Raw genomic sequence first — 15,876 nt, 5'->3', positions numbered from 1 at the left:
CGCTGCCTGTGGAGCTGCCATATATAGAAGGAGAAACAGCAGGCGTGATGGGACTCACACTAACACGGCTTTTCTACAGTAACAGAACTGTCAGCACATCGTCAGGAGGAGTTTAAAAAGAGCATTCATCACCAGAATAAGGCTCAGGAATGTGTCATTACGGGCTGCCGTACATACCGCTCTGAGCTGCTTTAAAACCACTCCAGCAACAATAAGAGCGACAACTTCCTGTTTTCAACACCAGCTGCATCGGTTCACGAAAGTTTACTGCTGTGTTTTTCAAACCAGGAATAGCTACGGTGGCCCTGAAGGTCAAATGCAAAATAATAAATGGGTGCAAAAAGATTTAACCAAATGTAAAAAAATATTTGGTGGAAAAAATTTTCATTAACATAACACAGAGTTTAAAACCTTTAACCAAAGATTAAAAATAATAAATAAAAAAATAAAAATCACCATCACAGGGGAAATTTTGGAAGAAGAGGAAACTTTTTCACAAAAAATTAAATATTTTTCAGACAAGGGGAAGTCTGTTTTTTTGTGTTGGTGGAATATTTTGCAGGAGGGAAAATTTGGAGAAGGTGAACATAGTAAACAAATTTTAGTAGAAGGGAAAAATGTTACCTGCAGACTATTTTTGCATGCAAGGCAAATATCTTGTACAAGGTAGAATATATTTTGCAGACAATTTATATTTTTAATAAAAATGAATTTAAATATAAATATTTATATTTTATAAAGCAAAATACTTTTTATGAGTCGAAATATTTCTCTGAAGGTTATGTATTTTGCAGAGCATTGATTTTATTCTGATAAGTAAAACATTTTTTTTGCATGCAAGGGGAAATATTTCCTGTAAAGAATTTTTTTTTTTTAACAGAATTTTTTTTTCAGCAGAACACAAACTGTTTTGTAGAAGGTAAAATATTTTTTGAAAATATTTTTTCCCAGAAAGTAAAATATTTTGTGAATATAAAATACTTTATAGAGAATATAAAATATATCATTATTTAGTTTTATATATTCTTAAATATTCATTTTGATTTTTTTCTGTAGAATGTTTAACACTAGCACAAGGTAAAACCTATTAAGTAGAGGTAATAAGTTTCATTTCTGATGGTAAAATATCTTGCAGATGGTAAAACCCTTTGCATGATTAAAATGTACAAGGTACTTAGCACAATGTAAAATATTTTTTGCAGAGGGTTGAACTATTTTGTAGAAGGTTAAACACTTTTAGCAGACGATAAACTATTTCAACCAGAAGGTAAATTGTTCTGTAAATAGTCAAATATCTTGCAGAGGGTAAAATATTTCTCACAGATGTTAAAACCTTTGCACAAGATAAAATATACAAGGTATTAAACAGAAGGTACAGTATTTTTTTGCATAAGCTATAATATATTTTTGCAAGTTACAGTTTCTTGCATTTTTTAAAATATTTTTGGACTAGTTAAATGTGAAATTTCTTTTGCAACCATTTAATTAATTTTGTGTTTGACCTCTAAGGCCACCGTACAAATCTGTCAGAGCTGTCATAATTTTGTAACCTTGATGTTTTCATCATTAAGATTTAAACTCAGACCAAATTATCAGGATAAAGTAAAGCAGAATCTGGATCTAGATCTGCAGAGAGGAGCAGAGAACATTTCTGCTATGAAACCTGTTTGTTTTCTTCTTTAGCTTTATAAAACAGTGCATCTCATAAATTAGACTATCATGGAGCATAGTTGGCATCTTTCACATATTCTAGATTAATTAAACCTTCAGGAATCTTAAGACTTTTTTGTTTTAAGCTTGATGACTGCAGCACATAGCTCATCAATCAAACATCTAGTATCTCGAGGTGGGACGTCCAGACTGCCAGGGCGACACTGTTACACCTCCAGTCTGAAGGCAGGATGTCGTTTCCACCAGCAGGAATCAGGACTCTTCAGACCAGGCGGGGTTTTTCCAGAACCCTGTCGTCTCCTTTTGTTGAACCTGATGGTGGGAAAATCCGTAGTTTGGGGAATACTGAGACCAACAACTAGGGCACGTTCAACAAACCACCTCTCTGCTCCGTTTAGACGCTCAGTTTGAGACGGTCATATTGACCACATCAACGCTTAAATGCTTTGGTTGCTGCATTGTGATTGGCTGATTAGAAAAACACATGGGAGACACATTTGTAAAGGAAGCACTCAAGGACCTCAGAGGTCTAAAATAAAGGTTTAGGAACAATTAAAAGAAGTTTTCCTTCTACCTTTAAAACTAGAGCGTTCTAATAATCCAAGATTCACCGCACACCTTCATGAAGAAATGTGAGCCGCAGCCAAACTTCCTCTGGCAGGCTGGAAGGCAGAATTCCTCAACTGCACATGGAAACGTTCCTAAAAAAGCCTCACAGCTGCCGGATCGCTCTGTCAGCCCCATGATAGCGAAGCCAGACCCCGAACGTGTCTTTGTACCAGCAGAGCGAGCCCCGCCGTCTAACTTTTACAAGCCTGCGCCGCTTCACAAAAGGCATTTCCTCGAGTAAAAGACTCCCCGAGACGGTTTCCCCCGAGACTCCGGAGGTGGCTGCATTAAACCCGCTCCTGTCAAAATGGAGCTGCATAATTAGGGCACACTTCCAGGAAGATAAAGCCGCTTCCTGAGTGCTCTCTTTATTTCAGGCTTGTTTGATTGTGGCAGAGCGGGCAAAAGGCCACACACTGTATCTGCTTCCCAGAATAACCCGGTGAATCTGTTAATTGCTCTTGGATGTTTGACAGAACGCAGATTTTCAGCACACAGTTTAATCTCTGTTATTGCTATGTCAACAACATCATTTCAGTGGCAGGGATTACAACGAGAGATGCTTAGGTGGAGCAAAGAAGTCAAATAACATTAACAAAGGATTAGGCAATCTATCGCAAACAACAAATGGCAACAACACCTGCACACACGCCACGGCACGGCTTTACGGCGGCCTGTGATCCATGCAGTCACAGGCTGCCAAATCACTGAAGTTAAATATTTATATGTGCCAAATACAGGACCTTTATTCTCCTGAATTTAACCAGATAAAGAGGAAGACCTGGCAAACACAGCACAGTATTTCACATAAAATACAACAAACCTCAAACATCAACGAGCAGCTGACAGTCAGCGAAATGTCCGCTAACTCAGCATTAACCTATAGGGGGCGCTGAGCTTTTCTGGTGATTTGTTGTTTTATGGGTTTTATTTTTGACAGTGTTAATGCTGACAAACATTTTGGGAGGTGCCTTTTTTAACAGAATTTTGAAATTTTAATATCAGAGCCTGTAAAACATCACTGATTATCTCTGTAGGTTTTTACACCTCTCAGGCCGTTCAGGACCAAAAATGTCCATTAAAGCTCAATTAAACCACAATTTATCCTCCTTCATGTTTCAGTTCAGTGGTTTATAGTTCCATAAAGCCATGCATCCAATAAATAAATAAATACATGTTTAAAAAAATCACAGAATATGTTCCCAAATCGCTCAGCCCTACTGATGATATTGGACTTTTATTCTGGAGTCACTGCAGAAATTTCCAGTTTTTACTTCCTTTCTTTTTTTCATTATTAAATGTCAGCCATCGTCCCACACCTGGCATGAGGGGAAATTACATCTTTTACACCTGGTTTCCTATAGGGCCACTATTCTGTCAGTTAATTTAAATATTAAAATAAAAAATGCATGAATTGTTTTAGCTTTTCTTTCAACATATTCAATGCTGTGATAATCCCCTTAAAGCAAGTACAGATTTCATGCAGTATGTCAAAAAAAATTCTAAAAAAAAAAAAGAAGAAATTATTGTCAAGATTATTGCATTTAAACCGGCATTTAAAGAGTTAACCCCCCCCCCCCACAAAAAAATGAAATATTTGATATTTGTGATCATATTTTTGCTCAAGTCTGATATGTGATTGAAGATTTAATGCAAAATAGTTTAAAAAATATTTAATGTGTATTATTTCTATGTATAACATTTGTTTTTGGTCACGATTACACAGAGTGTAAAAATTTCTTAAAAATAATAAAACTAAAAAAAATACATAAATATCAAAGTAGTTGTATTGAAGGCTGTGATATTTCCCTTCAAGGAAATTCATTCTGCATGCAGTATATTTAAAACACTCCTTTTTGTGTGTGTTCTCACATTACCAACACCGATGTGTTTGCACTAATAATAACATAATAATAATAATAATAATAATAATAATAATCATGTTTATTCATATAGCACTTATCAAAACCAACGTCACAAAGTGCTTCACAAAAACATCAAAGTTCATCAGTGAAAAACAATAAAAAGAAAAATAATCATTGATTTTTTAAAAAAAAGAATAAAATGTAGTTACAAGTTTGACGGACTAAATAGAAGAACACAAAGAAAAGAAAAAAATGGGATGAAATATTGAAACCTTGACCAAAGGAAAAACAATCCTATAGACAAGGGATGGTGGATAAAACAGTTCACAAGAAAACTTTCCCATAAAGATGTGTTTTTAAAAAGCATTTAAAGGAAAACACTGATGTAGCCAGTCTGAGATCCTCAGACTGGCCTTTAAAGAAAAAAGCTGGAAAAATGTGACTGTACATTTTCTAAATCAGAATTTATCTCTGCTGCCATTTTTGGTCACAAACAGTGCGAGTGTAACACTTTATCAAAACACTGAAACATTTAAAAATGCATACACACCGTTCAAGGAAATCTAATATTCATGCTGGATACACCACAGTGTCATCAGCATAAAGGTGCAGTCTAGTTTCATTCACATCGTCCCTGTATTCTCTGTTATCTGTGAATCAAGTGTCGACTTTCTGCTCGGTTCAGAGCGTTTACTGCCGACAGCAGAGCAGCTTTGACATGGAGGATTTATGCCGCAGCCGTAAAACAGTCTAAATACTCTTAAACAGATGTTTTCGAGAGTTGTGTTGTTGCAGACTGAGTTAATATCTGATTTTACAGTGAAGGACGTCTTTTCTCATCTAAAGCAGTTTTTCACAGCCAAACAAATCTCAGAACAAAAAGCTCCTGACAGCGTTTGTTTTCTCGGTTTGACTCGGCTGTCACATTTCCAGCGCTTCTGAAGAACGTTTTGTCTTGTTAACGCTGTTTATTTATAAAGTTTTGTTGGAATGATCCAAAATGATCTGCTGGAGCAGTGATAGTCTAAATGTCAAATATTCACACAGAAAAGCTTCAAAAAGGAACTTTGACCTCAGGAATGATCCATCCCAGGTCACATGATCCCGTCTGTCTCCCACTCTCATACAGAAGGCTTTAATTACCAACTTTCATGATTTTGTCCGTTATTTTCTTCGACTATTTTTCCAGTTTTGCCACATTAAATCAAGTTTTGCTGCTTTCGGTGCATTTTTGCCACTTTTTCCCATTTTTTGGCACTTTTCACAAGTTTTTCCCTCTTTTGTCCTGCTTTTATCAATTTGCAGTTTTTCCCCCTTTTTTACCGTTTTTTGACACTTTTTCGCCCAATGAAGATGTTTTCAGTTCTATATCGAACCCTTAGAGCTCACTCGGCACAGATCCGTGCCACAGGCACGTTCCTTTATAAATCCCTCAGTAACCTTTGACCTGTAGGTCATAGAAACTTCATAGTTTTTTTATCTGAAAGCTCTCTGTTGTGCCTTTCTGATCATGTTCTCCAAGCATCCGTAGCTCTTACTGAACATTTTCTACTGAGCCCAGATCTTGGCTGACTTTCCGGGGTCTCTGAGGACGGTCTTAAATCACAAACTGTGACGAGTTTATAACAACGGTGATAACGTTTGAACCATAAGTCATAGACGCTCACTCTTTCTTTCCTCTGAAAGCTGACTTTCTTGCCATTTGTTTGCTACCATCAGTGTCTCGGCAGGAAACGTTCTTACCAGCCTGGAACTTCAGGAACTTTTCAGCCTCTTTACAGATTGAACCTACATTGTTAGATCCGATGATGAGCGCCTTTTTATCCACTTTTAATCAATTTTCAATCATTAACTGTGGCTTTTTGCCCAGGACATCACCATATTGTTTACTGCAATGCATTGTGGGAGTTGCAGTCAACCAGTTGCGTCTCTACTGCTTAGAGGAATGGCACAAATGAATCTGAGTGCAACAGTGCATGGACGTTTTCTCTGTATAGATTGTTACGGGTTAAACCCGGGTAAATAGATAATGCCAGAAACTAAAGCCCTAACAGCTAGCGTATTAAAGGAGAAGATGGAGGAAAGCAGGACTGGTTTTCAGTGTTGGAAACACAAGCTGGGAACGCTCACCTGCCGCTGTCGTCAGGGCCTCTGGCCTAGTTCGTCCTGCAAGCGTTGCGTGGTTCGGCGAGCCCAAGCGTTCTTTCAGTTCACTTTTTGTTTGGTTGGGATGTAACTCAAAAACAATGACAGGTTTCAGTCGAGTCCATGGGGTTTGGTTTGCTGTGGAGTCCGAGTTGGCGTCTTCTCTCAGTGGCAGCGTTCCCCACTACCTGAGTCTTGTGACGTCATTTAAAGGTGCACTGCTGTCATGGTGCATTCAAGACTGTCGGACATTCCAACACAGCTTAACCCAGTGTTTATTTCCCACATGAAAACCAGTCCGAAACAATTTACAGAGAAGAGAACAGAAGAGGAACTGCATCCATCATGCTGATTCCTAACAGTATGTAGATGTTTTAAAGAACCGTTGGTCACAGAGAGTTTATTTTTTCACCGCTGCGTCCTCAAGAGATGGAGAACGAGTCTGGGCACAGAAAAGGCTCACGAATGTTTTCTGTGTTTTAAATAAAATCTACCCTAACCCTAATTCCGTTGGTTTTTTCTGTTGTCTTTAGAGTCCTATAACCTCTTAGAAATTCCAGTGACATTACTGTAGGAGAAATATTCTTAAAGCCCAGGTTGTCCTGAAAAAAAGAAAAGAGCTGGACTGTTCACCACAGCGTTGGTGTTTTAGAAACTTTTAAAGACAGAAAGTCCAGACGAGACATGATGGTGAAAAAAAAAAAACAGCTGTGAGCTCTAAGGGTTAATGCCACCCTCCCCCGTTCTGTTTTGCCCCTTTGTGCCACTTTTTGCTGCTTTTCACCCATTTTTCTACCTTTTTGCTACTTTTAGCCATTTTTGGCCCTCTTCATACAGTTTTTGCCAAATTTTTGCCGCTTTATGACCATTTTTTCCAGTTTTAACTTATTTTTATGGCCACTATAACCCTTTTTTTCACCACTTACACTGTGGCTCATGTAAAGGTATTTTTCAATAGTTTGTCTCTTGGCTTGAGTAACACTGGGCTAGAGCAATAAAACACAAACTATAAAGCCTCCAACTAATGAACAGAAGATGTTCATGCAGGAAAACCCCCACTGCCTCTCAGACGGCCTACTGGTTGAGTTTAAAAGATGTCCAACAACGGTCTGCTTACTAACGTGTTAACAAGATCTACCACCGCTGTATCAGTTGGACATCCTTCCATCAGTAAAGTGGTTTTCCTTGGATGGTGGTCCAGTTAGATTAATGAACTGGTTTTCTCACAAACCAGTCTGTTGTGGTAGATGTTTAAAGCAGGGCGTCTAAACCAACAGTGAAGGCGTAAACTCCTGAAATAAGCGGCAGAAATGATCTGATGATAAGTCACATTCAGGCTGTATCTTCAGGACGGCTCGGGTTTTGTTTGCCAACACGAAAACAAAAGTTCAAAAGCACCAATCAGAGAGATCAGCAGTGCTTCGCAGCGTTTTTCACACTTTTACTTTGTGGCTCCTTTAGCTGGCGGCACAATGTGATAAAAAGGAAAACAAGCGATGAGAGCAACAGAAAAACGAGGACAAAAGAGGATAAAACAGCAGAAGTAATTTAAGGAGGAAAGAGTTAAAAGCAGGATGAATGCTGGGAAATGTACCTCAGTCCACGCCGCCGTAATCATACTCAATAGGCCGGATTAAGCGTGGTATATATGGAGCTGTATAGAGACGTGGTTTTTGGATTATTTCAGCAGGATTAGATTTTCGGGCTGATGTATTGTTTGGAGGAATTAAGGTTTGACTGGATGGCATGCATGGATGAGTCTGAATGATACGGCTGCTGGTCCTGCAGAGATAAGTGCAGCTGACTTATCTGGGACAGCGCCAGATTAATGCATTATTAACAAATGTGTCGTCGCTGTTTTTGCTGAGGTTGAATTAACCAATGAGATCAGTGACCGCTGTTTGATGTGGGTTTGTTTTATCACAGCAGGAGGTTTAATGGAAAGTTTGGTTGAACATCTGAGCAGATTTCCCAGGCTCGGGACGCTCCTCTGCTACTTGTTGCACGCTAAAACGGCTAATTCAGTTGGTGTCCTCCTGATTTTCACACAGTGGATGCCTTCTTTTTTTTAGCAGACTGGTCTACTATGAAAGTGTGAGCCTATCTGGCTGTCTAATCCCTTTATTACTTATTCATTTCGGGTTTTTTTGGGCTTAACTTTCTCTGACTGATGGCCTTCAGCAGTTTTAGTTAGCCAGGAGAGTTCAGAGGGTTTAAAGAACCCCAAAGGTCCAGAAGAAGCCTCTCTTTTACATTTATTGACAGCTGATAATTCTGAACTGGCACATCAAAACAAAGACATCTAAACTAAATAGAAGCTCTTATTTAGTTAAAGCAACATTTTTGTGCTTCTTTTTCTCTTAATGATGATGTAAAGAACTTTGACTCGACAAATGGCAGCTCCCATCCCAGTACTCCTGCATGGGTCTGTAGCTCCCATCCCAGTACTCCTGCATGGGTCTGCAGCTCCCATCCCAGTAGAGTCCTGCATGGGTCTGCAGCTCCCATCCCAGTAGAGTCCTGCATGGGTCTGTAGCTCCCATCCCAGTACTCCTGCATGGGTCTGCAGCTCCCATCCCAGTACTCCTGCATGGGTCTGCAGCTCCCATCCCAGTAGAGTCCTGCATGGGTCTGCAGCTCCCATCCCAGTAGAGTCCTGCATGGGTCTGTAGCTCCCATCCCAGTACTCATGCATGGGTCTGTAGCTCCCATCCCAGTAGTCCTGCATGGGTCTGTAGCTCCCATCCCAGTACTCCTGCATGGGTCTGTAGCTCCCATCCCAGTACTCCTGCATGGGTCTGCAGCTCCCATCCCAGTACTCCTGCATGGGTCTGTAGCTCCCATCCCAGTAGTCCTGCATGGGTCTGCAGCTCCCATCCCAGTACTCCTGCATGGGTCTGTAGCTCCCATCCCAGTACTCCTGCGTGGGTCTGCAGCTCCCATCCCAGTAGTCCTGCATGGGTCTGCAGCTCCCATCCCAGTAGTCCTGCATGGGTCTGCAGCTCCCATCCCAGTACTCCTGCATGGGTCTGTAGCTCCCATCCCAGTACTCCTGCATGGGTCTGTAGCTCCCATCCCAGTACTCCTGCATGGGTCTGCTTTCTTCGTCTGTTCTTAGAGGAACAGTATTCACATGGCAGCCCCAACATTGAGGGTTCAAATATATTTTATAAACACAGGGAGAAAAGCAGGTATAGCCTTTCCAGTTCTTATAAAAACAGTCCTTTAGTATCTGCAGATCGTCACTTCTACAGCCAAAGAAGAGCAGATTTAAGCCTCACCACTGACCCAAATACAGCTCCAAAATGGTGCTTTTTCACTGAACTATTCATCATTCCTCAGCGGTGTTGGGGTAGCAAAGCAAACAACTGCACTCAGATTACTTGTGTAAATAAAACTGGCATAAAAAGTAAAAAAAGGCAATTGGCTAAAGGTAAAAAAGTGGCTTTTAAGTGACTAATATTGGTTAAAAACGGCAAAGTATGGCCACACTAACCTAAAGTGTTAAGAAAATGGGTTTAAAAGTGTTAAAAAGTTGTGAAAACAGGTTTAAAGTTTCAAAAGAGGTGCAAATATGATAAAAGGGGCATAAAACGTGATTATAATGGGCAAAAAGTACCATAGGAAAGTGGCAAATATTGTTAAAAGTTACAAAAATTTAAAAGTTAAAAGTGGCCTAAGAAATGTCAAAAAAAAGGGTTTTGGTGGCAAAATGGGCTAGAAGTGGCTAAAAAGTGTCGAAAATGGTCCAAAAGTAGCAAAAAAAAGTTGTGAAAATGGATTAAAAAGGAGTAAAACAATGGGAAGCTGCACAAAGTGGTTAAAAATGGCAAAGACTTGGTGAAAATGGGTTAATAGTGGCAACAGAGTAGTGCAAACGGGTTCAAAGAGGTGCAAATATGGGATAATAAGTGGCATAAAAGTGATTAATATGGGTTAAGAGTGGCAAAGATTTGTTAAAATGGGAAAATAGGGACTAAAAAGTTGTGAAATAGGTTTAAAGTAACAAAATAGGTGCATATATGATAAAAGATGCACAAACAGTGATTATAACAGGCTAAAAGTGCCATAAGAAAGTGGCAAAAATGAGTTAAAAGATGCCCAAAATTATTATAAGTAGCATAAGAAATGATAAAAATGGAAAAAAAGTTGTGAAAATGGGTTAAGAGTGGCAAAACAGTGTCAGAAAAGAGGTGAACATGTGATAAAAGTGGCAAAAAAAGTTATTTAAAGGGGTTAAAAGTGGCAACAACTGGCAAAAATGGGTTAAAGAAGGCATAGGAAAGTGGGAGATATGAGTTAAAAGTTGCAAGAAGTAGCAAAAATAAGTTTTTAGTGGCAAAACTGGGTTGAAAGTGGCAAAAAAGAGATTAAAATGGGTTAAAAGTGGCAAAGAATTGGTGAAAATTGGTTGATGTTGGCATAAGGCAGTGAGAAATATGCGTCAAAGTTCCAGTAATTGGCATACATTTGTTATAAGTGGCAAAAGAAATGGCAGCAAATGTTTTAAGTGGCAAAAATGGACTGAAAGTACCAAAAAATGTTTACATATGGTATAAGACGTGTTTGAAATGGATTTAAAGAAAAAAATGGTGGCAAATATGCAAAACAACAGAAAGTGATAGAAATAGATTGAAAGTGCTGAAGACTGTTAAAAGGCTGTGAAAGTGTGTGAAAACGTTGGCATAAAGGGTTAAAGGTGGCATTAATGGATGGATAAAGTGATGAAGAGAGCGGGAAAGCGGCACGATTAAATTTCAACATGTGGCTCAATGATAACCTGACACGAGGAAACTGTTAGCCTGGATGTTAGCATAAATGCTACTGATCCAACACGGGGTCCAGACTATTCCGTGGGGGGCCGTCCTAACAGAGGGGATTTAAAAGTGTGTCACTTTATGGTGGGCTGGACCGTTATTCCAGTTTCAGTCTCAGATCAGGAAAACCAGACAAAGATGATTAAATGTTTCACACGTTGGACTCTTTTGTCCAAAGGTGTTGGCGTCTGTTAGGAGTTCCTGTGTTTGTTGTGATGTTCCACATCATCCAGCATCCTCTTAAAGAGACCAGGTTCTGTAGTTCCGGCTCCTTTCAGTACATCCCAGACAAATTTAACGGTCCAGGGATAAATGCCTAAACAATAAAAGTGAGGATGTGCGTGCAGACGCAGTAATCTGCAGCAACCATGGTTCAGATCATGGCTGCTCTTATGGTGGAGGCTGTGCAGGATTAGGTGATGCTCTGGGTGATTTTTGGATTATTTCAGCGGAGCATCAGGATTACATATTCAGGATAAATGAGATAAATAAACTGGCTGTAGGAATTCCTGGAGAACAAGCTGCTGATGTTTGTCCCTGTTTGTGTTTCTCTGCAGACCTCCCAAGTTTCTCAGAACCTCACATTCCTCTAGTGGCTCGTGAGATCATGCAGCGAATGATCCGCCAGTTCGCTGCCGAATATACCTCAAAAACTACTCAGGACGACTCGCCCCTGCCCAACGGCACCATGAAGGACCAAAGCCTGCCGAGAGCGGCGTCTCTGGCCCAGGCCCCCGGCTCCCCGCCTGGGCCCCTGCCAGCGCCCAGCTCCCCTCCATCGTCTGCCTCCTCCTCTCCATCCCCCACCCCGGGCCTCAGCCCCACCTCAGCCGCTGCCGCCGCCTCAGCGCCCGCCTGCAGCAACGGCACGGGAGCCGCCAACGGGGGTGGAGCGGGAGGAACGGTCGTCGCCTCTGCACAGAACCCCGTCCTCAGCAAGCTTCTCATGACCGACCAGGACGGCCCGCTGGACCTCTCCGTGAAAAAGAGCCAGGACGACCCGGAGCCCACTCAGCAGGGTGAGAGAAACCACACACATGCACTTTGGTCTAACAGACAAAGATGAATCCATTCCCACCCTGGTCATCCATATCAATAACTCCCCTTTGCACACACATTTTTTATTGTGCAGTTAATATACATGCACATTTCAGCCACTCATGCAAGCTTTCACAGCAGAGCCACACAAAGATGCAGCCACGATTTTTTCAGGCTCTGGTGAGTTTGTCCATAGCTTTGCTCCTGACATGCCCACGTCTGACCAGTGAGAGACACCTGGCTGCAGAGCCAGGTTCCCACACCCCAGGTCACAGTCGTAAGCCTCCTCCAAGTCCACTAAACACATGTGGACTGGATAAAACTCCCATGGTTCCTCAAAGAGCCCTGCAAGAGTAAAGAGCTGGTCCACTGTCCCACGGCCAGGACAAAATCTGCATTGTTCCTGCTAAATGCAAGGTTGGACGATCGTCTGGTTTCTCTTTTCCAGCACCCTAAGGTAGACTCTCCCCGGGAGGCTGTTAGTGTGATACCTGGATAACTAGAGCCCACCCTCTGATCCCCTATTTTAAAAAAAGGAACATTCTCAGTAACATATTGTTATTGCACATGGCAGACACGCACAGATGCCACTATCTAACGTTGTTTTTCAAAATAAAACACCACTCTGGCTCGCTCTCCTTTTCCTCTCTTCCTTCACTCTCCTTTCTCACTCGTCTTCTGCCAAAGCTGCCGTTTAAGCAGTGCTGTTCCACATTACCGTATTATATATACCACACATCATATATTGGTGGAAAGCACAGATTCTCAGCTCTCTGTCAGCGTTGGAATTTTTGAGATTGAGCAAACTTTTGAGGAGTTACAGTGTTGAGAATCCGTGTAGCGGTCTCACGATACTTCTGGCGTTTTGCTATAAATGCCCACGTCATATGGTTGTGAGTACCGTAATGGGCTATATATGTGCGCATGCCCAGAATTCTCAGCTTTCCAACACCGTTGACAGAGTTACAGTAAAAATACTCCAGACATATAAAACACAGCGTCAGCGCTGGGTCAGTAGGTAAAGGGTTAAAGTGGCAAAAATGGAGTTAAAAAGTGGCTGAAATGGCTTTAAATGGGTGTAAATTTGTTGAAATGAAATGGAAAAATGATATAAAATGGCTAAAAGGGTTAACTGAGAAAGAAAAAATTGGCAGATATTGACAGAAATTGGTTAAACCACCAAAACTGGGCATATCAAACGAAATGTGGTTAAAATGGGAAAAACTGGGTGTAAATGGGTTTGATAGTGGCAGTAATGGGTCAACAGAGGCAACGTTAAGCTTAAGTGGCAAGAACTGGTTTAGAAGTGGCAAAAACAGACAGAAAAAGTGGTGGAAAGAGTTTAAAACTGACAAAAGAAGGTTTTAAATGACAAAAATGTGTTAAAATTGGTGGGAAAATTGATGACAAGGAGTAAAAAATTGACAAAATTGGTGTAAAGGGGCAACAGTATAATTAAAAAAATATTCTTAGTTTTTTTTAGGGCATCTGGAGACCCCCTCTCAATGTCTCGCAACCCCAAAGGGGGTCCTGACCCCAATCCTGAGAACCATGGTTTTCTTTTTCCAAGAAGTGAAAGAATCACAAAATCACTGCTTTGTAACTCTTTTTTTCATGTATTTGGATTTTTTCTCAACAAATAGAGAAATCAGTACCTCAGACTGTGGGAGGATTCTGAGTAACTTTTAAAAATCAAACTACAGCTCACCGCAGACTGAGAGAGCCGAGAGCTTCACACTGCAGGAGACGACCAAAAGGTGTCTCATCACCTTGACTCTGTAAAGAGACGGACGACCTGCATGGATTAATGCGGCTCGTCCGTCACGTCCTGATTGGTCTCATGATCAGATCGCTGAAAAGCCATCATCTTTGGGATTGAGCCTGTGCAGCGGCGGCCTGATCTCTGAAATGTAGCTTAGGGCTCAATCTGCCTTTAATCAAAGTAAAGCAGCGGGGAGTCCGGGTTTCCATCACCGGGGCCGGCTGAAGCCGCAGCTCGCCCCGGTGAAGCAACAGCTCGCTTTTTTTTAAACCTCAACCGCAGTGTGACCCGTCAGCCGCTCTAATACCAGCTTTTTGGAATCTGCTTACAGTAAGCCTCCTTAATTTTGACAAAAAAGATTTAGGCATTTCCATCCATCGGAGACTCTCATTATCTCTCTCTCACACTCACACACGTGTGTGAACACCTCCAGACAATTCTGCTTCATGATCCTCACACTGGATCAGAGACGGACATGCACTGTTAAAATCATTTCATAAAAACACACGTGTATTTCTCCTCTAATGGATAAATCTACATGAAATGACTGGATGTGATGTTAGAGAGCAGTAATGAGCACACAAAGCCTGCAGCTCTGCAGTCTAAGCCTCTTTCAGTTCTGATGTAACGCCATGTTTACCATGTTTACCATGTTCACCTTGTTCACCTTCAGCTGTGTGGCACGGAGCAGCGGGGAGTAAACGGTGACGTGTGCCGAGGTGGTAAAGAGTTAATAATATCTCTACTGCAGCCGTACAACAACCACAGACTCTGTCACATGGTCTAAAGAGGCGGGAATGATCACGCTGGGCTCTGGCGGGATCTTCGGTATACCTGAGGAAAAAGAAGTTTGAACTCTTGTGGCCTAGAGGTTAGATTCTCTTACCGAGCCAGGCTGACCCAAAACAGCCTGGACCAGGACGGGTCCAGCTCCAGGGGAGTCGAAGATGAACTGGGCTCAGCATTTTTATATTTTAACCTGGATTTTTTTAGTTTCTGTCTGATTTTCTAGGACAAACTTCAGAACATCTTCTGCCACTGAACAAATAATGAAGTGTGATGCCTGGAGTTTATTAAAGTGTAGGAGGGACAAAAACGTTAAATAATAAAGAGATTTGACAAGTTTTAGAGAAAAAAAAATCTAATTTAATGATGTTACATAGTCAACAATAACTAACATTATTTGAGTTTCAAACGTCCGACATTTACAGGAAACTGAAGTAAAATTTTGACTTTAAAAGTCATAAATTTAAACAAGACGTAGAGAATTTTTGTATCTAAAAAAATATAATTTATGACAAAACACTCATAATCACTCAAGTTTTCAGAGACATTTATTCATGACAAGTTGAATAAATGTTGAAGTATTAAAGTGAAAACATTTACAGAAAAAACTTGATTTTTTAAGACTAAAAGTAAAACTATGTGGCAAATATATATAAATATATATATTTAATATCAAAAGTCAGAAATTATGGCAAAAGAACAATAAGATTTTCACACTGAAACAGTTCTTAGTTCAAGAAACTAAGCGTAGAAATTTATCCTTTTAAAAGTCAATATTTACTGCAAAAACAGGAAAATTTGTGACAAAACCTAAAAATGTCCTGGTTGAAAAGTCAAAAATTTATAACAAAATTGTTAATTGAAAAAAGTTACAATTTTATGATGATAAATATGTTTTGTTCAAAAAATCCTAAAATAAAGAGCTAACACTCAGAAACCAAACTTTGATTTTTTTAGTTTAAAACTCATAAATATATGACAAAAAAACTAAAGTTTTCACTTTTGAAAAGATGGAAATTTGTGACAAAAACTTAAATTTATATACTTATATATAAATAAAAGAACTTCAACTGTTTGAGTTTAAAAGTCCTAAATTTTAGAAACCAAACTTAGAATTTCAGGGTTTAACAAATTGTAAATTTATGACCAACAAAAAATGTTCAAGTTTTAAAAGTTTTTGATT

The 15,876-nt window shown here is 40.1% G+C and overlaps 1 protein-coding gene across 1 annotated transcript in view; it reads left to right on the top strand.

Annotated features, from left to right (window-relative positions):
- The window catches only part of lcor (ligand dependent nuclear receptor corepressor), a 157,139-nt gene that overhangs the window by 120,141 nt on the left and 21,122 nt on the right, over window positions 1-15,876 (top strand). The window contains exons 6-7 of the mRNA XM_041784163.1: window positions 11,665-11,844; window positions 12,001-12,126. Coding sequence (XP_041640097.1) covers window positions 11,665-11,844; window positions 12,001-12,126 — 306 coding nt within the window. The remainder of the gene's footprint in view (window positions 1-11,664; window positions 11,845-12,000; window positions 12,127-15,876) is intronic.

Source organism: Cheilinus undulatus, linkage group 4 (genome assembly GCF_018320785.1).
Source record: "Cheilinus undulatus linkage group 4, ASM1832078v1, whole genome shotgun sequence".
NCBI classification, from domain to species: Eukaryota; Metazoa; Chordata; class Actinopteri; order Labriformes; family Labridae; genus Cheilinus; species Cheilinus undulatus.
The sequence above is the reverse complement of the archived record's forward strand: the minus strand, read 5'-3'. Positions and strand labels throughout refer to the sequence as shown.